Source organism: Eleutherodactylus coqui, chromosome 2 (genome assembly GCF_035609145.1).
Source record: "Eleutherodactylus coqui strain aEleCoq1 chromosome 2, aEleCoq1.hap1, whole genome shotgun sequence".
Taxonomy (NCBI): Eukaryota; Metazoa; Chordata; class Amphibia; order Anura; family Eleutherodactylidae; genus Eleutherodactylus; species Eleutherodactylus coqui.
The window spans coordinates 51,322,908-51,347,668 of NC_089838.1; the positions used below are offsets into that span (position 1 = coordinate 51,322,908).

The 24,761-nt window shown below is 45.1% G+C and overlaps 1 protein-coding gene across 2 annotated transcripts in view; it reads left to right on the forward strand.

Annotated features, from left to right (window-relative positions):
- The window catches only part of LOC136611368 (sodium- and chloride-dependent betaine transporter-like), a 37,275-nt gene extending 12,986 nt beyond the window's left edge, over positions 1-24,289 (forward strand). For both annotated transcript variants that reach the window (XM_066590909.1, XM_066590910.1), the window contains 8 exons: positions 3,252-3,355; positions 6,127-6,251; positions 6,562-6,674; positions 11,152-11,289; positions 13,048-13,150; positions 13,933-14,033; positions 16,729-16,899; positions 22,330-24,289. In XM_066590909.1, coding sequence (XP_066447006.1) covers positions 3,252-3,355; positions 6,127-6,251; positions 6,562-6,674; positions 11,152-11,289; positions 13,048-13,150; positions 13,933-14,033; positions 16,729-16,899; positions 22,330-22,479 — 1,005 coding nt within the window. In that variant the 3' untranslated portion in view covers positions 22,480-24,289. The remainder of the gene's footprint in view (positions 1-3,251; positions 3,356-6,126; positions 6,252-6,561; positions 6,675-11,151; positions 11,290-13,047; positions 13,151-13,932; positions 14,034-16,728; positions 16,900-22,329) is intronic.
- The last annotated feature ends 472 nt before the right edge of the window (positions 24,290-24,761 follow it).

The window sequence follows — 24,761 nt, forward strand, 5'->3', positions numbered from 1 at the left end:
AGCTGTGGCAGAGGATTTCTTCATCTCTGCGGAGAGTCCCATTGTCATTGGACACTGTGACAGCATTGTCACAGTGTCCAGTAAAAATGGGACTCCCCTTGGAGATGAAGAAATCCTCTGTCAGATCTGTGACAGAGGAGAGCGATGTTCTTCCATTGAATTCAGTGGAGCTGTCAATACAGCCGGCTACATTGAAAGCAATGGGCTGCGGGCAAGCGCTGCAGTGATTTTCGGGAAAAGACTTCAAATATAAGCCCTTCCCTGAAAATCAATCCAAAAATGTTTAAAAATAAAAATAAAAAAAATCTATACTCACCTCTCTGCAGCTGACGGGGCTCAGCTGCGTTCAGCCAGCTCTTCTCCTGCACTGCACTGAGTAGTATTTAGCAGGTGGGGATTGAAAATCCCCACCTTCTAAATGGGCTGCCTCTGATTGGCTGAGCACTGTGACCAATCAGAGGCAGCTCTCAATAATGGAGCTGGCTCTATTGAATTCAGCTGTCAATACAGCTGGCTCTATTGAATTCAATGGGAGAACATCACGCTCCTCTGCCGCTGTGGCACAGCTATGAGAGCTGTGGCAGAGGATCGCGATCTTCAGTATATGTTCTCAAGGAGGTCGGCGCTGCTGCTGCCGGCCGCATTGAGTGCAAGCTGGAACCCCTGGATGCGAAAGCATCCAGGGGTTTCACATACATAGAACACTGGTTTGCCACAGTTACTTGCGTTCTGTGAACCGGTGTCTTATAATTTTCGCCTTGTTTTTGCGCATGTAAATGTCGCACATGTGACCGCTGCTATTGAAAAGCATTGGTTCTATCTAGTGCGAATTTTTTGACATGCAGAAAAATGCCTGTGTGACTGAGCCCTCATAGTAGTTATATTCTTGTACATAGAAGCAGTATTATAGTAGTTATATTCTTGTACATAGGGGGCAGTATTATAGTAGTTATATTCTTGTATGTATGGGGCAGTATTATAGTAGCTATATTCTTGTACATAGGAGGCAGTATTATAGTAGTTATATTCTTGTATATAGGAGGCCGTATTATAGTAGCTATGTTCTTGTACATTGGAGGCAGTATTATAGTAGTTATATTCTTGTACATAGGGGGCAGTATTATAGTAGTTATATTCTTGTATGTATGGGGCAGTATTATAGTAGCTATATTCTTGTACATAGGAGGCAGTATTATAGTAGTTATATTGTTGTATATAGGAGGCTGTATTACAGTAGTTATATTCTTGTACATAGAAGTCGTATTATAGTAGTTATATTCTTGTACATAGGGGGCAGTATTATAGTACTTATATTCTAGTACATAGGAGCAGTATTATAGTAGTTATATTCTTGTACATAGGGGACAGTATTATAGTAGTTAAATTCTTATACATAGGGGACAGTATTATAGTAGTTATGTTCTTGCACATAAAGGGCAGTATTATACCGTAGTAGTTATATTCTTGTACACAGGAACAGTATTATAGTAGTTATATTCCTGTACATAGGAGGCAGTATTATAGTAGTTATATTCTTGTACATAGGCAGCAGTATTATAGTATTTATATTCTTGTACATAGGGGACAGTATTATAGTAGTTATGTTCTTGCACATAAAGGGCAGTATTATAGTAGTTATATTCTTGTACACAGGAACAGTATTATAGTAGTTATATTCTTGTACATAGGCAGCAATATTATAGTACTTATATTTTTGTACGTAGGGAGCAGCATATTAGTAGTTATATTCTTGTACATAGGAGCTGTATTATAGTAGTTATATTCTTGTACACAGGAACAGTATTATAGTAGTTATATTCTTGTACATAGGCAGCAATATTATAGTACTTATATTTTTGTACGTAGGGAGCAGCATATTAGTAGTTATATTCTTGTACATAGGAGCTGTATTATAGTAGTTATATTCTTGTACATAGGAGCAGTATTACAGTAGTTATATTCTTGTACATAGGGGGCAGTATTATAGTAGTTATATTCTTGTATATAGAGGGCAGTGTTATATATTCTTGTACATAGAGGCAGTATTATGGTAGTTATATTCTTGTACATAGGGGGCAGTATTGTAGTAGTTATATTCTTGTACATAGGGAGGCAGTATTATAGTAGATATATTCTTGTGCATAGGGGTCAGTATTATAGTATATTGTATATGTGGGGCAGAATTATAGTTGTTATATTCTTGTACATAGAAGGCAGTATAATAGTAGATATATTCTTTTACATACTTTATAAACTTCTGTGATTGTAGTTCATGGTTATTATACATTTTGATTCTAATTTATTATTCACAGAAAAAGCCAAAAATACATTACCTGAAGGTCTGCAAAGCAGACACGGACGCCATAGGCACGATCGCCATAAGGCAGGCACAATCGCCGTAGGGCAGGCGCAATGGCCATAAGCCCTGGAGATATGCAGTCAGCCAGACAATAAAGTGGAGGAGCAGCTTGTTCCTGGCAGACTAATATGCAGTCACCCACTCAACCCAGCCCAGATTGGGGAGGAGTGACTGCATATACTAATAGCCTGCACATGTGAACGATACCAAAGATGCCAGCCATAGATGGATGGTGACCCACCATACAGGATATCAACCCTGGCTGATATAACAGCGGGTTGCCCTGTATCTTTATAGTGGGCCACACTGGCTGACATCTTGGGCTCCCCCACCAACTAGCAAACTACATACAAAAGTACTAATGCATACTAATAAAATGCGGGTGTTGGTACTGCATTTTGGCCAAAACGCATAGGCTGACGGGCCGCGCCGAGGCCACACCGCTTCCGTCAGTACCTACGCTAACTCACTATAAATTACATAAAATCACAGAGGTGACATCTTTGGTATCGTTCACATGTGCAGGCTATTAGTATATGCAGTCACTCCTCCCCAATCTGGGCTGGGTTGAGTGAGTGACTGCATATTAGTCTGCCAGGAACAAGCTGCTCCTCCACTTTATTGTCTGGCTGACTGCATATCTCCAAGGCTTATGGCCATTGCGCCTGCCCTTCGGCGATTGTGCCTGCCTTATGGCGATCGTGCCTATGGCGTCCGTGTCTGCTTTGCAGACCTTCAGGTATTGTATTTTTGGCTTTTTCTGTGAATAATGTCTTTGTTTTTTCCCTCACCTCTGTGATTTTATTGATTCTAATTTAGGTTTAAAATAAACAAATTAACTATTTTAGAGTTATTTAATCATGTAGAAGTCACTCCCTGTTTTCCTCCATAGGTGTGGATAGACGCTGGGACACAGATATTTTACTCCTTAGCTATCACGATGGGGTTCACCATCGGTATTGGTAGTTACAACCAGTATAAATACAACTGCTATAGGTATGTGTGCAGTGGTGTACCTAGCATAGAGGCTGAGGGGTAGGATGGGGCCTAACAAAAACAAAAGTTCATTACTAGGCATAGCAATAGGAGTCGCAAGGGACGCAACTGCGACCGGGCCCCTCCGCAACACTGTGCTGTCCCTCTGTATTACTTTATCAACACTGCAAGATTGCTGGGGAAAGGCAACCTACATACTTGCCAAGAATGGACCTCAAGGTTGTTCATTTAGCAATAGTGTCCATGGCTGTGATTGGTGCAGGACTTTGGAGGAGGCGGGGCCTGGTCCGCTGAGAGGGTTACAGACAGAGAAGATCAATGATTACTGCCTGAGCTGCGTAACCTGTTTCTTGCCCCACCTTCTAAGTGATATCAGTTAGGAGTTTGTTGCTGTTTATTGCTACAATCAGGCAGAACATTTAACTCTTACACTGCTTTGCGGCAGCTAATGTAACAGTAATCTCATCCGGAAGGCAGCGTAAGGGTGCTTTCAGATGGGATGATTATCATTCAAAAAATCATTCAAATGAGTGAAAGTGAACAATAATCCTTCCGTCTAAATGCAAACCAACAAATGAAAGACGAATGAGAACCATTCGATTTTCGTCTATCATTCATTTTCTGCAGGTATAAAAATCATCGTTGGCTCGTTCACTTATCGTTTATTTTTAGCAGCTCGTTCAGTCCCTCTCAGTCACTTGTACAGCAAATGTAAAAGACTGAACAATTCTTGTTGGAACGAGCCAACGATGCACAAGAGTGAATGAGTTAGCGGTGACGTCACTCGTTCATTCAAAAGAAAATCGGCTCATCTAAAGCTACCCAAAGGGTTAAATTTCCTGCAGTTAACCAAAGTTAGGGCTCATTCCCAAAAGCGTAATTTCACCGTGTATAAATGTGCACGTAATATGCAGTGAATGGAGTCAATAAAAAGTACATTAATTTTCATTGATCGATTACATACAGTAATACCATAGGCGTACTGGCAGGGGGTGCCGGGGTCGCAACAGGCCCCCCTCCAGCATATACAGCTCTACTTTCACTTCCCGCTGTCGGTGGCCGCTTGCTAAGTTAGTGCGGTCCGGCCAGCCGACAGCAAGAACCAGAGAGTAGAGTAGAAGAAGGGAGGGGACTTGGAGAGAAGACAGGGGAAGAGGAGGGGGTAGGGGAAAGAGCAGAGAGGACACAGAAGCAGACTCACCGCATACACGGGCACAGCACAGCTTCCTCCTGCCGACACTGTGTACAGCTGCTCTCCTCAGCAGAGAAATAGTCCGGTCACCAGGGTATGTATCTGCTTGTCTGCCTGTCTGTTTGTCTTTCTATGTGTCTGTCTATTCGTCTTGCCTGTCTCATATCTATCTATCTATCTCTCTCATATCTATCTATCTCATATCTATCTATCTATCTATCTATCTATCTATCTATCTATCTCATATCTATCTATCTATCTATCTATCTATCTCATATCTATCTATCTATCTCATATCTATCTATCTCTCATATCTATCTTTATTTCTATCTCACAGCTCTCTATCTATCTCACATCTCTCTATCTATCTCACATCTCTCTATCGCTCTCATGTCTATCTATCTATCTCATATCTATCTATCTATCTCTCTCATATCTATCTATCTATCTATCTCTCATCTCTCTATCTCACATCTCTCTCTATCTATCTATCTATCTGTCTCACATCTATCTATCTATCTATCTCTCATCTCTCTATCTCACATCTCTCTCTCTCTCTATCTATCTATCTATCTGTCTCACATCTATCTATCTCTCTATCTATCTATCTGTCTCACATCTATCTATCTATCTATCTATCTATCTATCTATCTATCTATCTATCTATCTATCTATCTATCTATCTATCTATCTATATATCTATCTATCTCTGAATCTCTCTCATATCTATCTATCTATTTCTGAATCTCTCCTAGGCCTCATGCCCACTTGCTCGCACGGGTAACACTGCTGAATCCTGCAGTGGAATCCGTACATGCCCGCGGACATGGAGAGGGAAAATACATTATACTCACCTCTCCGGACGCTGCGGTGCTCCCCTCTGTGAAGGCCCGATCTTCTTTCTTCCGGTCGGCGACGTGCTCGGCACACTGGCAGCGTGCCGCGTGCATGTGCACCAATATTTTAAAAATCTCCTGTTCTCCCACGTATCCGCGGCACAGCACAAAAACAGCTGCCGCTGTGCCGCGGATACGAATGGCATTTCATAGGCTTTAATGGAAGCTGCGGGAGCCGTCCGCGCGGCAGATCCACAGGAAAATGGCACATGCTGCGATTTCTTCCTGTGCGTGTGACCCGCACTCTGGGAAGGAATCCCATCTGCATGCTTTTAGCTGCCCTAGCGATGCTAATGCATCCCTATGGGCAGCAAGATGCACGGATCTCCCGTGCGGGTCTACGTGCGGATTTTATAAATAAAATCCGCATGTGGACATTGGTCCTCAGGCATAGATACGGGGCGAGGGGGAAATAGGACCTGGGGGGGGGGGGGGCCCGAGCTGAACTTTTGCACCCGGGCCCCTGAGCCTTTAGGTACGCCCCTGAGTAATACCATAGAATTACATTATACAGTGATCTGACAGGCAATCTATTAAGCCAGGCCACAGGCATGGTTTGATAGGCAATCTGCAATTGCACCGCTGGGGGGTTTCAGAAGGCCCCCCGCTGCCATGGCAACAGAACAGCACTGGAATGAGTTATTACTCTGCGGGCACTAATTCTGTTTATCACCATCTTGCAGGGACTGCATTGTTCTGTGCCTCTTTGACAGTTTCACCAGCTTCATGGGAGGATTTGCTATTTTCTCCGTTTTGGGGTTCATGGCGCAGGAGCAGGGGCTCCCCATATCTGAAGTGGCTGAGTCTGGTAAGTTGGAGTACTATACGATAGGACAATTGTGTAGAAGAGGTCAATAATAGGGTGGGCTTCCGCTCTCCAATACACCCATGTACTGAGATGAGTGCAGAACGTCACCCACCATACAAGGGACTGCCTGTCCACGCCGCACAGTCTTTTCTTATGCCCATCCCAATAGGGAGCAAAAAGCACAAGATGCCTTCACAGCCATGACAAGTTATGTGACTCCACTTTTAAGAAGACATGATGTATTCTGTTACTTGTACATGACACACTCTGCTGGTGCATATGTGATGGGTAATTTTATGACTCTCTACAGGACCTGGTCTGGCTTTTATCGTCTATCCCAAGGCTGTGACGATGATGCCGGTGTCGCAGCTCTGGTCCTGCCTCTTCTTTTTCATGGTGATTCTCCTTGGGCTTGACAGTCAGGTACTGAACGTACGATATAACCCAAATGTATAGAAGGGCCCAAGAGATGATAATGATAATCTTTATTTTGTTGGAGTACGCCTTTAAATTTAGAATCAGTAATAAAGCTACAAGGATCTGAATTCTCATATGTGTCCAAATTAGCGTAATCAATGGAGAAGGAGCAAGAGACATCAACTGTCTGTGAAGTCGCTTTTGACCTCTTTCTGAGGAGCTAACTTAGTGTTAACTTTATTAATAGTGCAAAGTAGAACAAAGTAATATGTAGGGGTCCAATCACAGGAGACAGCACCCTAAGTTACACCTTATTGCAGTAGAAAAGTAGCAAATCATTACAAAAGTTTAGTACTGATGAGTGAATACATAATGTGACGTGTACATGCATTAACTACATTGATAAAAGTAAGCAATGCAGATACAGTGACTGAATATGGTCTCTAGGAAATGCTCAAGCCCTCAGTATCAAGGCCACGTCGCTTTTATGAACTTCGGACTAAAGTGTATAACCCATGAATAACAAGTGTAACACAGGTCATCTACTTTCATTATTTGTAAAGCGCCAACATATTCTGCAGCACTTTAGAAATGGGGGAAACACAAAATGAGTCATGACCTACAGTATTAAACTGCTGCGTAGCTTGAATAATAGGGGTGGGGGCCCTACTCACAAGACTATAAGAAAGTATACACATAGGGTACTATGCATATATACATAAAGAGGATCACCAGCCATGTTTATGTATAGACAGGTGAGAGGTGCAGTGGGGGTGTAGTGGGAAAAAAGTAGTCAGGTTTCCAAGGGGGAGTGTAGAAGCAGAGTAGATGGAGAAGAGTTTGCATTAGGAAATATGGTAGGTCTCCCTAAAGAATGTGGTTTTAGGCCTCGCTTAAAGCTGTGAGTGTGCAGTATTAACCTGATTGCTGGAGTAGAGCGTTTCACAGAACTGGTGCGGCTCTGGAGCAATCTTGAAGATGGTAGTGGGAAGTCCAGATTAGGAAAGAATTTAGCCTAAGATCCTTAGCAGAGCAGAGAGCAGGTGCAGGGTGGTAGACAGAGATGAGGGAGGAGAGAGACGACAGTGCAGCACTGTGGAGAGCTTTATGGATGGGAGTGAGGACTTTAAATTGTATTTTATATTTGACGGGCATCCAGTGTAGTGACTGGCACAGGATAAAGGCATCAGTGTAGTGACTGGCACAGGGTGGAGGCATTAGTGTAGTGACTGGTACAGGGTGGAGGCATTAGTGTAGTGATTGGCACAGGGTGGAGGCATTAGTGTAGTGATTGGCACAGGGTGGAGACAGCGGTGCAGTGGCTAGCTCAGTGTTGAGAGAGCGGTGCAGTGACTGGCACATGGTGGAGACAGCGATGCAGTGACTGGCACAGGGTGGAGACAGCAGTGCAGTGGCTAGCACATAGTGAAAGCATCAGTATAGTGACTGGCACAGGTTGGAGTCAGTGGTGCAGTGACTGGCACAGGGTAGAGGCATCAGTGTGGTGACTGGCACAGGGTGGACGCATCAGTATAGTGACTGGTACAGTGTGGGGGCATCAGTGTAGTGACAGGCACAGGGTGGAGGCATCAGTGTAGTGAATGGCACAGGGTGGAGGCATCGGTGTAGTGACTGGTACAGGGTGGAGACAACAGTGCAGTGATTGGTACAGTGTGGAAGCATAGGTGCAGTGTCTGGCACATGGTGAAAAGCATCAGTATAGTGACTGGCACAGGTTGGAGTCAGTGGTGCAGTGACTTGCCCAGGATGGAGGCATTGGTATAGTGACTGGCACGGTGTGGAGGCATCACTGTAGTGACTGGTACAGGGTGGAGACAACAGTGTAGTAACTAGCATAAAGTGGAAGTATCAGTGCAGTGACTGGCGCATAGTGAAGTCATCAGTGTAGTGACTGGCACAGGGTGGAGACAGTAGTGTAGTGATTGGCACAGGGTGGAGACAGTGATGCAGTGACTGGCACAGGGCGGAGACAGCGGTGCAGTGACTGGCATAGGGTGGAGGCATCAGTGTAGTAACTGGCACATGGTGAAAGCATCAGTGTAGTGACTGGCACAGGTTGGAGTCAGTGGTGCAGTGACTGGCACAGGGTGGAGACATCAGTGTAGTGACTGGCCCGAGGGGAAACTTCAGTGTGACTGTCACATGGTGGAGGCATCAGTGTAGTGACTGGCACAGGGAGAAGGCATCAGTGTAGTGACTGGCACAGTGTGGAGACAATAGTGTAGTGATTGGCACAGGGTGGAGACAGTGATGCAGTGACTGGCACAGGGTGGAGACAGCGGTGCAGTGACTGGCATAGGGTGGAGGCATCAGTGTAGTAACTGGCACATGGTGAAAGCATCAGTGTAGTGACTGGCACAGGTTGGAGTCAGTGGTGCAGTGACTGGCACAGGGTGGAGACATCAGTGTAGTGACTGGCCCGAGGGGAGGCTTTAGTGTGACTGTCACAGGGTGGAGGCATCAGTGTAGTGACTGGCACAGGGAGGAGGCATTAGTGTAGTGATTGGCACAGGTTGTAGTCAGTGATGCAGTGACTGGCATAGGGTGGAGGCATCAGGGTAGTGACTGGCACACGGTCAAAGCATCAGTGTAGTGACTGGCACAGGTTGGAGGCAGTGGTGCAGTGACTGGCACAGGGAGGAGGCATCAGTGTAGTGACTTGCACAGGGAGGAGGCATCAGTGTAGTGACTGGCACAGGGTGGAGGCATCAGTATAGTGCAGATTAAACAAGAAAAGAAAACCTCACCTCAGTGCAAATTAGGTGTGCTCCAGTTATCCTGATGTAAATAGCACTATGCTATAATAAAGCAGGAAAAATGTGTCACTAAGCCCGTGTTCCCGGATTCTTTTATGCTTGTGCATCAGTATAGTGACTGGCACAGGGTAGGCATCAGTATAGTGACTGGCACAGGGTGGAGATAGCGGTTTAGCAGCTTGACGAAAGGATGAACCTGTCTGTTGTATTCAGGATGGATTGGAGAGGGGAGAGTTTAAAGAAGGGAAGCCCGATCAGTAGCAAGCCGAGAATGGATAAGGGCGACAGTAAGAATTTGTGATCAGAAAGCTAAAGGCTGAATATGGGGAGTGAAGGAAAAGTTGGAGTCAAATATGACCCCAAGACAGCAGACTTGCAGGCTAAGAGTTATCGTGGTACTGTAAGGGGAGGCACTGCCTACCCTCCTGCTACAGAAGAGTGGCATGCTGTCACTTTGACAGAGCAGCCAACAGCTGCAAGTTTGAGCCCCATGTTGGGAAGCTGCTGAGGCAGAGAAAGAGTCCAAGAAGGGTCCGACAGTTCTGAGGGCCAAAGATAAGAGGATTCCCAGGGTAAAGTGTCGTGCAGCATGTGGAAGGAGATGGAGCATTCCTCCCTTCATTGCTGTTCACCGCAGTGGTCATTCAGAAGAATCGCCAGGAGAGCTACGGATTAAAAACAAAGCGAGCAGCGAAAGATCCAAGAAGAGTCAAATATAAGGCTCTAGCTTACAATTTGCACAGTTGCTGTTTGGGACCATATTGTTTGCACTTTCATATAATTTCTCATAGAGAAGTTTTGATCAGTTGGGGATGATTGCTAAGTCACATCAATTGCTGAAACAAAGTGCTCATTGGAGCACTGTGCGTCTTCGGCTGTTATCAGCTCGACTTGAAACCTGAAGTCGAGCTGATTGTCGAGTCCACATTGTCCACGACCAAATGTTATCAGCCCCACTAGTGGTCATATTGTTAGCCCACCATCTACTCTGTGACATACTCCAGCCGCCATTTGGCAAAGAAGCTGAACTGCTTCCCGCTAAAGGATTTACTTACTCTCCGGTTAACGAATGCCTCCTCAGCTCCGCACAGCTCTTGTGGCTCACTTCCCAACCTCCAGCCCACCAGGTCTATCAGTGCTGTAGGCCATCAGCAGATTCTCTAGGCACCGCTAGCATTCCTTTCTCATGGCGCCCAAACTATTTCCACTAACCCCAAGTGCCAGCATTATGGTGTAGTGCACAAGTGCTGCATACCAACACCTACTACAGTATAGGACTCCAACAAAGCTGTACTGCCACAAATAGCCAATCCTGAGGGAAAGGCATGGTGGCACTACTTGATAGCACGGTTCACCATCCAGCCACCTTTCATCTGACAATGTGTACGAATGTTCGGGGCAAAGCACAACACAAGACATTACTGCAAGCACAGATCGCACAGATCACACACATACCAGGTTATGTACTCCACACCCAGTAGTCACACTAGAAAGTAAAAATACACAGTCCTCAGCACTTCTCCCGAACATGGAAGGTACATTAAGCAGCCACTAGAGAGCACTAATATGCATCTTTCAAGGTCTGCACCTATCTGTGAGCCGCGGCCTAATGGCGGTATTTTGCTCTCTGACATGGAGATAATCCAGGATTGGAGGAAGTCATTTTCATCACATGGATTTCTATTAATATTTTCCTCTCCTTGCAGTTCATTTATGTTGAGGCGCTCTGCCTGTCCATCATTGATATGTACCCCAAAGTCCTGCGCAAGCGGTACAGACGGGAGATACTCATCCTCATTATCTGTATAATCTGTTTCCTGATCGGTCTGGTTATGGTCACTCAGGTGATACACATATTATACTTAGTCTTCACTTTCATTTTCTTGTCTTTCAGTTTCCATCTCTCCAAGTTTCCTCTTAGGGTGACTAATACACACAAACGTTTTTTCCCGCTGCGAGTTTGCTGTTTTGCGATTTTAACATTAGAAAGTCCCATTGACATCTGGAAAAAAAAAACGTAGTGAAATCGCAGCGGAAAAAAACTGCTAATGAGTAGTCACCCTTATGTTGCACATTTTGGCCACCTGCACACAGGCAGGTCGGATTTCCGCATGCAGAATCCCGTAGTGAAATCTGGCCCTGGCAGTAGCGTCATCTGCGCATACCTGATTTTTCTTTTCTTCATTTGTACTCTGGATGGTCCGCATGGCTCGTCGTTGGACATGCGCAATGCAGATTTTTTTTTTAACTCCTGCTTTACCTGAGACTTTGCAAAAGGGTTGCGGATCGGACAACTCCCATTGACTTCAATGGAAGCCATCCATGCAAAAATAGAACATGCTGTGATTTTTCCTCCGTGAGCAGAAAATCGCAATTGATTTCCGCTTGTGTAGAGGAAAAAGTGTTTTCCAATAGCATGTTATGGGCAGCATTTTCTGTGGAATCTAGAGGCGGACGCCCACTCCGGATTTCGCAGTGCAAATCCGCCCATGTGCAGGCGGCCTTTCTCTGAAGCTCTATATATTCAGGTTTCCTCTCACGCTGCACCTATTCCCTGGAACACCTCATATTTCCAGATTTTCTCACATGCTACACTTATTCTTTGAGATTTTCCATATTTTTAGGCTTTTCCTCATGCTGCACTCATTCTCTGGAATTCATTTTTCTAGGTTTTTCTCATGCGCTACGCCTAGTCTGTTTCTCCATCAGTCTGCTTATGGTTACTCAAGAGATTCACATAATATAGTCAGGCTTCACTCTGACTCCCTTGTCTTGAATTTTTCATCTTTCCAGTATTCTGCTTATGTTGCACTTATTTTGTGAGGTTCTTCGTATTTTCAGGTTTCCTCTTGTGCTGCACCTATTCTCTGGAACACTTCCTCTTTCCAAGGTTTTCACTTATACTGCACTTAATGTCTGAACTTCTCTATATGTTCACCTTTCCTCTCATGCTGCACCTATTCTCTGAAGTTCTCCATATTTTCATGTTTTCTCTCATGTTGACCCTGTTCTCTAAACTTTGCAATATTTTCATGTTTTTTCTCATGCTGCACATATTCTCTGAAGTTCTCCGCATTTTCAGTTTTTTTCTCATGCTGCAACTTTTCTCTGGAACTCTGCATCATTCTACCTGATCTCACATGCTGCATATATTCTGTTTCTCATTCAGCCTACTTATGGTTACTGAGGTAATTAACATATTATAGTCCGTTTTCACTCGGTCTCTGATCTTAAATTTTCCATCTTTCCAGGATTCCGCTTATGTTGCATTTCTTCTGTGAAGTTCTGTATATTTTTAGGATTCCTCTCATGCTGCACCTATTCTCAGGAGCTCTTCATCTTTCCAAGTTGCCTCTTAGCTGCACATGTTCTCAGAGGTTCTCCATATGTTCATGCTTCCCCTATTCTTTCCAACTCTACATCTTTCCAGCTTTTCTTTCATGCTGTACCTATTCTCTGAAGTTCTCCACATGGAGAGGTTTCCTCTCATGCTGTTCCTGTTATCTGGAGCTCTTCATCTTTCCAAGTTACCTCTTTAAAAGGGAAATAAATAAGCACAATCCATCAATCCGCCCAATGATACGATCCTCTGTGTCTTGCAGGGAGGGATGTACATATTCCAGCTCTTCGACTATTTTACTTCCAGTGGTATCTGCCTCCTTTTTTTTGGCATAGCAGAGTGTGTCTGTATAGGATGGGTATATGGTGAGTATCAATACTAAGCAGGTATGAAAACGGTGAGTGCCACGCAAGATAACATGTGGATGTCCAGCGCGAAGTGAAGCTCCAGGAATCCCAAAGGAATAGGAACTGTTCTTGGATCACACTAGACAACCTATTCCCATGCAGACTGGCGAGATCCAATGACATCTCCGTAATTGATCTGAATGGGAGGGAGGCTTGTTCGCATGTCTGAAAGCACTACTCCCGGTTCCTTAGCACAGATAGGCTATAATTGCAGATTAGCAGTTCCAGCACCATTGTGTCTAAGTAAAACAGAAAGGCGAGATTCGTGGGGGCAAGAGAGCACAAAAATTCTATCCCTAAACAATGGACAAACATCACCTGGTCAGATAAATTCAGATTTCTGTTGCACTGTGCTGATAGAAGAGGCAGAACTTGGTGCAAGCAGCATGAAATCGATGACCGCTTCCTGTCAGCTGGTCAGAACATGTCAGCACTTCTACTTAATTTGCAGCAACTACAAGAAGCTTCCTCTCCGCAGGGGCCGATATTCCTGCAGAACAATTAAATCATTTAGTGGAATCTACAGCACCATGAATTACTGTGGTTCTGAAGGCCAAAGGAGGTCCAAGGTGCTATTAGATGGGGGTCTCGAATAAAGAGGTCATTCAGTGAATGTGAGAATTTAATGTAATGAATGTACAATATAGCAATAATATTCATCTCTAGAGTATCAGTGATTTTTTTCCCGCTGTCGTTTGGTCATTATTGTCTTTCTTTGGCTCTTTCTTTGTTCCACACAGGAGCAGATCGCTTTTACGACAACATCCAAGATATGATTGGGTACCGCCCATGGCCAGTAATGAAGATTTTATGGATGTTTGTGACCCCCGCTGTATGTGTGGTAAGAGTCAACAGTCATATAGTTTCTAGTTTTGATTGCTATGTTCTCCTAGACAGTTTGGACGCTCAAGGAATATGGCCTCCTTGACTGCAAAAACGAAGGGCTCGCTTTTCCCTTAGATATTTTTGTATTTTCCAAAATCTGAGGACAGTGGGTGGCTGAAGAAGAGAGCTGGGTCAGTACAAGTCAACGAGTTAAGGAGACTGTGAAGGGTATGTGCAAGAATGAAGGACAAAGGGTCCAGGGCATAGATATGCCACACTAAAACAGGGATCGGGCTGGACTACAGGGAGCATCAAAGGGACAAGTGACCCAGGGCCTCTACCACCCTACTGAGGATGGTTAACAGCACCTACATGTCTGTGGTACTTAGCATAAGGGACACTACCTGGACATTGTGTAGCACTTTTATTTAGGCAGGGCGGTATTATTAAGTATGAAATGTGAAGATTCAATCCAGCACCAGTATTCTAAAAAAAAACCACTCCTTTAGGCCGCCTGTCCACGGCCGCGACAGAATATCGCGAACGATTTGTCACCGCAGGGGAAAACCAAAGTTCACCACAATAAGCCTATCTAAATGGTAGGTTCATCACGGAGAATCGCGATTTTTAGACTCGCTATTTTTAAATCGCTATTGATTTCCCGCTCGTGTACATCGGGCTGCGCTTTCCATAGTTATCCTATGAAAAGCGTTTCAAACTTGACCTGTGTGCGATTTATTGCCCTGGATCACACTATGAAATATCGCCTGTGGACAGTCAGCCTTATTGAAAATACATAAAAATTCACACATGCACAAGAATGAAAAACAGGTTTCAGCTTTCATGCAGCTTTAAGGTGCATTTACACTGAAAGATGATCGCTCAAAAATCGCTCAAATGACAGTATGAGTGAAAGTTTTGAGTGATCATCTTTGCATAACTCTTAAGTAGCTAATTAGCTACTTAAAGAGTTAAATGCAGGCAGAGCAGGACACCGCTGATAACTCCTAGAACAGCAGCTGTTTTGTATATGCAAATAGCTGCTTTATTTTCCAAGCTTTCAGCTGGTATCCTGCTGAGAAGTCCAGTGGGATACCAGCTGAAAGAATGCTATCAGCGCCGCCTACTGAGAAAATCAGCTTGCTAGAAATCAGCGATGAATGAACAGTGCATGATGGCCACGCATTTAGACACAGCGATTATCGCTTAAAAGATGACTTTTGAGCGAATTTTGAGCGATAATCATTGTGTCTAAATGGGCTTTTACTCATGGTATTATTACTGTCCAGCATTAGTATTTAGACACTATATAATTCTGTAGTTTAGTCACTGAAGAAAAGCTAAGGCCTCCACAGACTTAACTCTGGCTTTGATCATAGTTTATGTAATCTTTTCCCACAAACTGTGGATTCAGAAAGTCTTCAGAGCCTTTCACTTTTTTTACAAGATTCTCTGCTCTGATGACACCAAGATGGAACTTTATGGCCTCCAAGCGTTTTGTCTGAGCAGACGCCGCTCATCACCTTCCCAATACCATTCTTACGCTGAAGCTTGGTGGTGGCAGCATCATGCTGGGGGACAGGAAGTCAGGGTTAATTGAAAACTGAATGAGAGCAAAGAATAGAGGTCATTAAAACCTGATCAAGAGCGCAAGTGACCTCAGATTGAGCAGAAGAGTCACCTTCCAACAAGACACTGACCCTAAGACCACAGCCAAGAAAATGGCTGTCCACCAACTGGAGGCTGGAATCAGTACCAAAGTTTCTTCAACTAAGTACTGATCATAGGGTGTGAATATGTACAAAGATTTCTACTAGTCTGTTGTCACCTTGTCATTATGGGGTATTGAGTGCAAAATGATGGGGGCAAACAAGGCCACAACATAACAAAATGTAAAAAAGTGAAAGGGTCTGAAGACTTTCCACACCCCCTGTACATCTCTATATTAGGGTGTTTTATCAGCAGGTATAATTACTATATCAGGATACATTATAGAGTAATCTAAGGCCTCATGTCCACGGGCAAAAGAAGAATTAAAATCCGCAGCGGATTTTAACTCTTCTCCCGCACGCGGATCCGCATCCCATAGGGATGCATTGACCACCCGCGGGTAGATAAATACCCGCGGATGGTCAATAAAAGGGATTTTTTTAAAAATGGAGCATGAAAAAATCTGGACCATGCTCCATTTTCGTGCGGGTCTCCCGCGGGGACGGCTCCCGCAGGCTTCTATTGAAGCCTATGGAAGCTGTCCGGATCCGCGGGAGACCTAAAATAGGAATTTAAAAGAATTAACTCACCCGCAGCGGACCGGGAAGGTCTTCTCTTCCTCACGGCCGGATCTTTCTTGCTTCGGCTCAGCGGATGTGCCCGGCGCATGCGCGCGGCATGCCGACGACGTGCCGCCGGCGTGACGAGTTCATCCGTTGGCCGAAAAAGAAGATCCGGCCGTGAGGAAGAGAAGACCTTCCCGGCCCGCTGCGGGTGAGTTAATTCTTTTAAATTCCTATTTTCAGCGCTCATGTCCACGGGGTAGGAGGGACCCGCTGCAGATTCTCCATGGAGAATCCGTAGCGGGCCTGATTTTCCCCGTGGACATGAGGCCTAATAGTTCAGGGCACTTGAACAATAGAAAGTAAGGTATAGTTTCAGAAACTCCCACCCGTGAGGAGGCACTTACCTGTATTATAATTGGTTCTTTTTCTCTACAGGCAACATTCCTATTCTCAGTAATAAAATATATTCCCTTGAAGTACAATAACCTCTATGTGTACCCACCGTGGGGTTACGCATTTGGCTGGCTTATGTCTGTCGCCTCTATGATCTGTATTCCTCTATATGCCATCTATATACTTCTGAGAACTGAAGGATCCTTGATGGAGGTATAGTGTTATCATAAGACGTTATTTAGTGAATGCCATTATTGTAATACAAACTCTGCTCTATTCACTGTAATGTATCAGCAGGCGAAATAGATAGATAGATAGATAGAGATAGGGCACTAAAAATGTATATGTGGTCACTTTTATTTAAAGTAGATTTACCTGATGTTCGCTACATAAAAAGTTTATAATAATGGTTGTAAATGGTTTAAGAACTGTTGCGCCAAGGATTCGTCTTGAACAGTTCGCAGTCTGCTGTCCGCAGCTTGGTCTTCTATGTTTTGGGGACATGGCAACAGTCAATTAATGTATATTACATGTCGGTATAGTACATCACTTTATATAGTATATGTTACTGTGCAGTCCCCAGTATATTTATTGTATCTTGCGGTAATATCTTGTATCTCTCTCTGTATTTCTGTCTTTCTCTCTGTCTGTCTCCTTCTCTCTCTGTGTCTGCCATGTGTGTCTATCCCTCTCTGTTTCTGCCACGTGTCTCTCTCTCTGCCTGCTGTGTGTGTCTCTCTCGCTCTGTGTATCTCTGTGTGTGTCTCTCTCTGTCTGCCATGTGTGTCTCTCTCGCTCTATGTGTCTCTGTAGGCCATGTGTGTCTCTCTGTCCCTCTCTCTGTGTCTTTTTCTCTGTCTGCCGTGTGTGTTTCTGACTCTGTCTTTCTCTCTGTGTTTGCCGTGTGTCTGTCTCTTTGCCATGTGTGTCTCTCTCTCTGTGTCTGCCGTGTGTGTCTATCTCTGTGTGTGTGTCTCTCTCTTCCTCTGTGTCTCTCTGTCTGCCGTGTGTGTGTCTCTCTCTCTTTGCCTTTCTCTCTGTCTGTCATGTGTATCTCTCTCTCTCTTTCTGTCTCTCTCTCTGTGGTGTCTCTTTCTCTCCATGCCGTGTGTGTGTCTCTCTCTCTCTCTCTTTCTGTTGTGGGTGTGTCTTTCTCTCTGTCTGTTATGTGTGTCTCTCTCTGTGTGTCTTTCTATCTGTCTGCTATGTGTGTCTTTCTCTATATGTGTCTCTCTCTCTCTTGCTCACTTTTTCTGCCGTGTGTGTGTGTGTGTGTCTCTCTCTTTCTATCTGCTGCATGTCTCTATCTCTGTTTGCTGTGTGCTTGTGTCTCCCTCTCTGTCTACCGTGTGTGTGTCTCTCTCTGTCTGCCAAGTGTTTCTCTCTCGCTTTGTGTGTCTCTGTGTGCCATATGTGTGTGTCTCTCTCTCTGTGTCTCTTTCTCTGTATGCCGTGTGTCTCTGTCTCTCTTTGTCTGCTGTGCATGTCTCTGTCTCTCTGCCGTGTGTGTTACTCTCTGTCTATTTTTCTCTGCCGTATGTGTGTCTCTCCCTGTGTCTCTCTCTGTCTGCCATGTGTGTGTCTCTCTCTGTGTCTGTCTGTCTGCCGTGTGTGTCTTGTCTCTTTGCCATGTGTATCTCTCTCTGCGTGTCTGCCGTGTGTGTCTATCTGTGTGTATGTGTCTCTCTCTATGCCTTTGTTTGTCATGTGTATGTCTCTCTCTGTCCCTCTCTATTCCGTGTGTGTGTCTCTCTCTTTCTGTGTCTTTCCCTCTGTCATGTGTGTCTCTCTCTCTGTGCCGTGTCTCTCTCTCTCTGTCTCTCACTCTGTCTGCTGTGGGTGTCTCTCTCTCTCCCTGTCTGCCGTGTGTATCTCTGTCTCTCTGCCGTGTGTGTTTCTCTCTCTCTCTGTCCTGTGTGCCTCTCTTGCTCTGTGTCTCTCTCTGTGCTGTGTGTTACTCTGTCTGCTGCGTGTGTCTTTCTCTGTCTGCTGTGTGTGTGTCTCTCTCTCTGTCTGTCTCTCTGTGTCTCGCTCTGTTTGCCGTGTGTGTCTCTCTCTCTCTGTGTCTCTCTGTCTGCCGTGTCTCTCTCTCTCGCTCTGTGTCATGTGTGTGTATGTCTCTTTCTCTCTCTGCCGTGTGTGTCTCTCTCTCTCTGTCTGCCGTGTGTGTCTCTCTTGCTCTGTTTCTCTGTGTTCCATGTGTGTCTCTCTCGGTGTCTCTTTCTCTGTCTGCCGTGTATGTCTGTCTCTCTCTCTTTCTGCCATGTGTGTCTGTCACTGTGTCTCTCTCTTCCGTGTGTTTGTCTCTCTCTGTCATGTGTGTCTCTCTCTCTGTCTGCTGTGGGTGTCTCTCTCTCTCTCTGTCTGTCTCTCTCTGCCTGCCGTGTGTGTCTCTCTCTCTGTTATGTGTGTGTGTCTCTCTCTCTCTGTTATGTGTGTCTCTCTCTCTGTGCCATATGTGCATGTGTCTCACTCTCTGTGTCTGCCATGGGTGTCTCTGTGTGTGTCTCACTCTCTTTCTCTGTCTGCCATGTGTCTCACCCTCTTTGTCTGCCGTGTGTGTCTCTCTCTTACTGTGTCTCTCTCTGTCTGCCATGTGTGTCTGTCTCCCTTTCTGTGTGTTTCACTCTCTCTGTCTGCCGTGTCTGTCTCTCTCTGTGAGCCGAGTGTATCTCTCTATGTATCTGTGTCTCTTTCAATGTCCGCTGTGGGTGTCTCTGTCTCTGCGTCTCTCTCTATTTCTCTTTCTCTCTCTGTCTGCCGTGTGTGTCTCTGTTTCTGTCTCTCTGTGCCATGTGTGTCTCTCTATCTCTGTGTGTCTCTCTCTGTCTGTCTGCTGTGTTTCTCTCTCTCTCTCTGTCTGCCGTACGTTTGTGTCTCTCCTGTGTGTGTGTCTCTCTCTCTCTGTCTGTCTGCCGTGTGTTTCTTTCTCTCTGTGTCTCTCTCTGTTTGTATGTCTCTCACTCTCTATGTGTGTGTCTACCGTATGTATGTGTCTCTCTGTGTCTCTGTCTGCCATGTGTGTCTCTCCGTCTGTGTGTGTTTCTCTCTCTCTGTGTTTGCCGTGTATGTCTCTTTCTGTTTGCCACATGTCTCTATCTTTCTGCCGTGTGTGTATGTGTATCTCTCTCTCTGTCTGCCATGTGTGTGTCTCTCTCTGTTTCTCTGTCTGCCGTGTGTTTCTCTCTCTCTGTCTGTCTCTGTGTGTGTCTCACTCTCTTTCTGTGTCTCTGACTGCCGTGTCTCTCTCTCTGTCTACCGTGTGTGTCTCTGTGTGTATGCCTCTCACTCTTTCTCTACGTGTCTGTCTGCCATGTGTGTGTGTGTGTGTGTGTGTGTGTGTGTCTGTCACTCTCTGTATCTCTGTCTGCCGTGTGTGTGTTTCTCTCTGTATGTGTGTCTCTCTCTCTGTCTGCCGTGTGTGTTTCTCTCTCTCTCTCTGTCTCTGTGTGTGTCTCTCTCTCTTTCTGTGTCTCTAACTGCCGTGTGTGTCTCTATCTGTGTGTATGCCTCTCACTCTTTCTCTACGTGTCTATCTGCCATGTGTGTGTGTGTCTCCCTCTGTGTCTGTCTGTCTCTGTCTGCCGTGTTTGTATCTCTCTCTCTCTCTGTCTGCCATGTGTGTCTCTCTCTCTCCTTGTCTGACGTGTGTGTGTGTCTCTCTCTCTATGTCTCTCACTCTTTCTCTGTGTGTCTGTCTGCCGTGTGTTTGCCTCTGTCTCTGTATCTCTCTCCGTCTGTGTTTATGTGTCTCTCTCTCTCGTGTGTGTGTCTCTCTCTCTCTCTGAGTCTCTTTCTTTCTGCCATGTGTGTCTCTCTCTGTCTGTCTCTCTTTGTGTGTGTGTGTGTCTTGTGTGTCTCTGTGTCTCTGTCTTTCTCTGAGTCCCTCTGTCTGCAGTGTGTGTGTGTCTCTCTCTCGGTGTCTGTCTGTGTCTCTGTCTGCTGTGTGTGTGTCTCTCTGTGTCTACCGTGTGTATCTCTCTCTCTGTGTCTTTCTCTCACTATTTCTGTGTGTCTGTCTGCCGTGTCTATCTCTGTATGTGTATCTCTCTCTATCTGCCATGTGTGGCTCTCTCTCTATCTGCTTTGTGTGCGTCTCTCTCTCACTCTCTGTGTCACTCTCCCTCTCTGTCTGACGTGTCTCTTTCTCTGTGTCTCTCTCTGAGACTCTCTCTGTGTGTCTCTGTCTCTCTCTGTGTGACTCTTTCACTCTGTCTGTCTGCCTTGTGTGTCTTTCTCCCTCTCCCATGCAGCCTCCCTGTTTGCTGGCTACAGTTTCCTATCCTTAGCAACGCAACCCTTCACTCTCTGGAGCTGACACAATAGAGCAGCCATAGACTTAACATTGCAACTCTGAACTCGCCTGACCACTCACTGAACCTAATAAACTCAAGTTTAATGATTTAATATCGGTGGTGAGCTTGTGCCTCATCTAATGACACCAAAATCAGCCAGCAAAGTTCAAGCAAAGCGGTCAAAGTGTGGTGCAAGAAAAAGCATGTAGGTTTATTTATAGTAGATGTGTGTATATGTCTTTAAGAAGTTCATTTCATGTTTGTTGCTCACTGCATAATCTGCCTTATCCCTTGTTGGCTGTCTATTCCCATTGGCCTGTGTACCACCCAGCAACAAGGCAGGGGTTAGAAGACAGGATGGTTAGGGGTGAGAAAGCCTGTGATTGGTATGGGGTTGGTCAGTTTATTCCAGTCAGGAGTAATTACAGTTAGTTGGGGAGAGGAGTTGGCAGTTGGAGAGAGACCAATAAAGAGGAAGGACAAGAGCATAGCAGGAGAGCGATAAGGAGGGTTACAGTGCGGTGAGAAGTAGAAGGTGTAGTAAGTATGAGGAAAGGTTTAAGGAAAAGCTATAGAAAAGACAGCATAAGAAGAACGATATAGAAAGGATTGTATTACCAGAAGATAAAGACAAAGATTATAGATATACCGAAGGTTAGAGACTGAAGAGCAGCAGCAGAAGGATAGAGAAAGCTACATTGACAGACAAAGAAAATAAAGAGAAAGCACCGAAAGCAGAATATATATACAAAGCATTAGAGAAAAGCAGAAGTATAAAGTAAGGAGTACAGATGTGTTTCCTGTAGCTACCTGTTTATTGGTGAAGGAGGACAGAAGTGTTGCCTGTAATTACTTACCTCAAGTTGAAGGAAATACTGAAGTAATGACTGTATATGCTTAAAGAGAGAGATTACCTCCTGAACTCTATAAGACTAAATTACTATTATTGTTCAACTCTTAACCTGACTCCTGGAATTCCCTTCTCACCACCCTAACATCTGCATTGAAGTACTACACCACCATCCAGGGCAAGGGACTACATCCCCCATTTTTATTTTCTTTTTTCCCCTTTTATTTATTTTTGCCCTTATCAGGTTTCGGCCAGACTACGGGCTGGCATCACAAATCTAACCATTTACCACCATCCCCTACCCGACTGTCGGATAGCCCAAAATGCCAAACTAGAGTACGTTTTTATTCTGTCGGCTGCTGCCATTTTGGTGAGGGAAGCAGCAGAGCCAACGCTGTCACCATTACCACCAACACCTCGAATACTGGTGCGTGACCACAGATAGATAGAGTCTAGCTGAAATTTCTGTGTAATTGTTTTGTACTTTATTTTTTGCAGAGACTTCGTAAAGTTGTCATCCCAGCAAAAGACCTTCCTGAGCCTGAGTGCACCCATGAGTCCAACAGCTGGTGGTCCATCTGTAAGAAACAGAAACCTACCTCACCCGAAACAAGCAGTGAGACATCCACACAGATCACCAGCCTATAGTTTCCTCGGTAGTGCAAGGAGGTGGAGGAGGTCATCGTCTTACAAGATGGGATAATGCAGGGTGCAAAGTTATATTCCCAGGCTGCAGTACACCATCGCTCCGGGATCCCCAAGATCTGCTCTTGAGGAATGACATTCAGAACTCTTTCTAGGAAACATGTAATCATTCAGACACTATATCTGAATGATTACGTCTGTCTGCATGTGTGTGCCTCTGTCTGTGTGAATGTCTCCCATTTACCACAATGGGGCTTATTTGCTAATATTGTTTAAGAGATAGACAGTGCTAGTAAACTCAATAGTATAAAAATGTGCTAGATTCATCACAGTAGCTTTGCTGAATGATAAATCTGTCTATTTGTAAGACTCTCTAGTCTAAGTTTTGACTTAGTTTACATCAAAAATTGTGTCAAAAAGTTGGCGCAATTCACAACAATTTGGTGCAATTTAGGCCATGCTCCTTCTTTAGACAAATCACAAAAGCTGACCGAAAGTATCTAAAAACACATAGTAAAAGTGGTGCAAAGTGTGTAAGCCATTTTAATGGCGCAATTTGCTTTAGAAATCTGTAATATTTTGAATAATAAATCTGCCCCAATGTTACTTTGAGGTCCAAAGTTCTGATTAACTCTTAATATATCTTTATCGTTGTCGGAGCTCCAGTCCTCTGCAGGCTTTGTTCCACAATGGATTATGCCAAAGAACTGACGTGGAATCCGTATTCAATCCGCACCAACTTCCATGTCAAATTTGAAGCAGCTATTCCAAATCAAAGCACTCTAATGGAAATTTGTGCTGCGTCCTTCATATCCATGTGCAGAAAAAAAAAGTAAGAACACTTCCTAATGTGGATTCTGTGTGAAATCCACTTTGGGTTTTCTGCATGTGAATTAGCCCTATTGGATGAAGGCTAATCCTCCCTTGTGTGATACACGGCAGCACTAATCCAAAACCGTGACCGAAATCCACACTAAGACATGCAGTTTTGCCACGGGTTTCCACTGAAATCTGTTTAAGGATTTCATTGTGTGAACAATGTGTGATTGTTCTCAGTGAGAGACACCAAGTACCGTAATCTTGTGTGAACCAAGTAATCTTGTTTGTGTGAACATACCCATAGGTTTAGAACATAATGGGACACATTTACTTAGGCTTGCATTTCATATGCCAATTTAAGTAAAGAGTGTGCTGGCATTTTGTGACAAAATGTATTAAGAGGTGAAAGCATTATAATAAATTTATCGCCTCTCGCTGCACCTCTATGCACCACAGGGAAACCTATGCCAGCTACCAGCAGCGGGAAGTTTCTGCAATAATTAACTCCAGTTTCTGGTGTAAATTATTGTGCACATGGCTATGTCTGCTAGTGGTTAGCCACATCCACTTTTTCAACTGCCCAACTGCAGCAAACACTTTATTGTGACAGGATGATAGGAGTGGTAGTAGATGGGAGGTATATTTCTCCCAGACTTCTACCATTCTGTGAGGCAGCAGGCTTAGCTTCTAAATAATTAGTTGCTTTAGAGCACTGGTGGCAAGCCTATGGCACGCAGAGCCCTCCCCACTGGCACGCGCCGCCATCGGTCGCTCACCACTTGTGAATACTAGCAGGGGCCGCGGCTCCCCTGCCGGCATTCACATACAGCACAGCTAGCCGCGCTGATCCAGGCTCACACTGTGACTTCAGTGTGCAGCCGGGATCCTCCTCCCACCTCCCCCACATCTCCTACTACTTGGTTCCCGAGAGCGTCCGGGGGAGGAGGCGTCCAGCAGCACACAGTGTGTGCCGGGAGCATATTAACTTTTTCTTCCCCACTTCTGCCGCAATCAGCAATTCCCAGCAACCTGATTGGTTGTTTGGGTTGTCTGATTCACCAAACAACCAATCAGGTTGCTGGGAATTACCTATTGTGGCAAAAGTGGGGAAGAAAAAGTTAATATGCGTGCCGGGACCACCGCCAACCAGAAGAGGAGCTGAGCTTCCAGGAGGAGGAGGGGGTAAGTATGTGGGTCTCGGGAGGGGCAATGTGGTGTGTCAGTACTGCACTGGGGGCCGGGGTGGGGTGTCACTGTTATACTGGGGGGGTGTCACTATTATCACTAGGGCCACTGGGGGGGGGTCACTATTACCGGTGGGGCCGCTGTGGGGTGGGGGTCACTATTACCGCTGGGGCCGCTGTGGGGTGGGGGTCACTATTATCGCTGTGGGGGTCACTATTACCGCTGGGGCCGCTATGGGGTGGGGGTCACTATTATCGCTGGGGTATGTTTATATGTGGCGG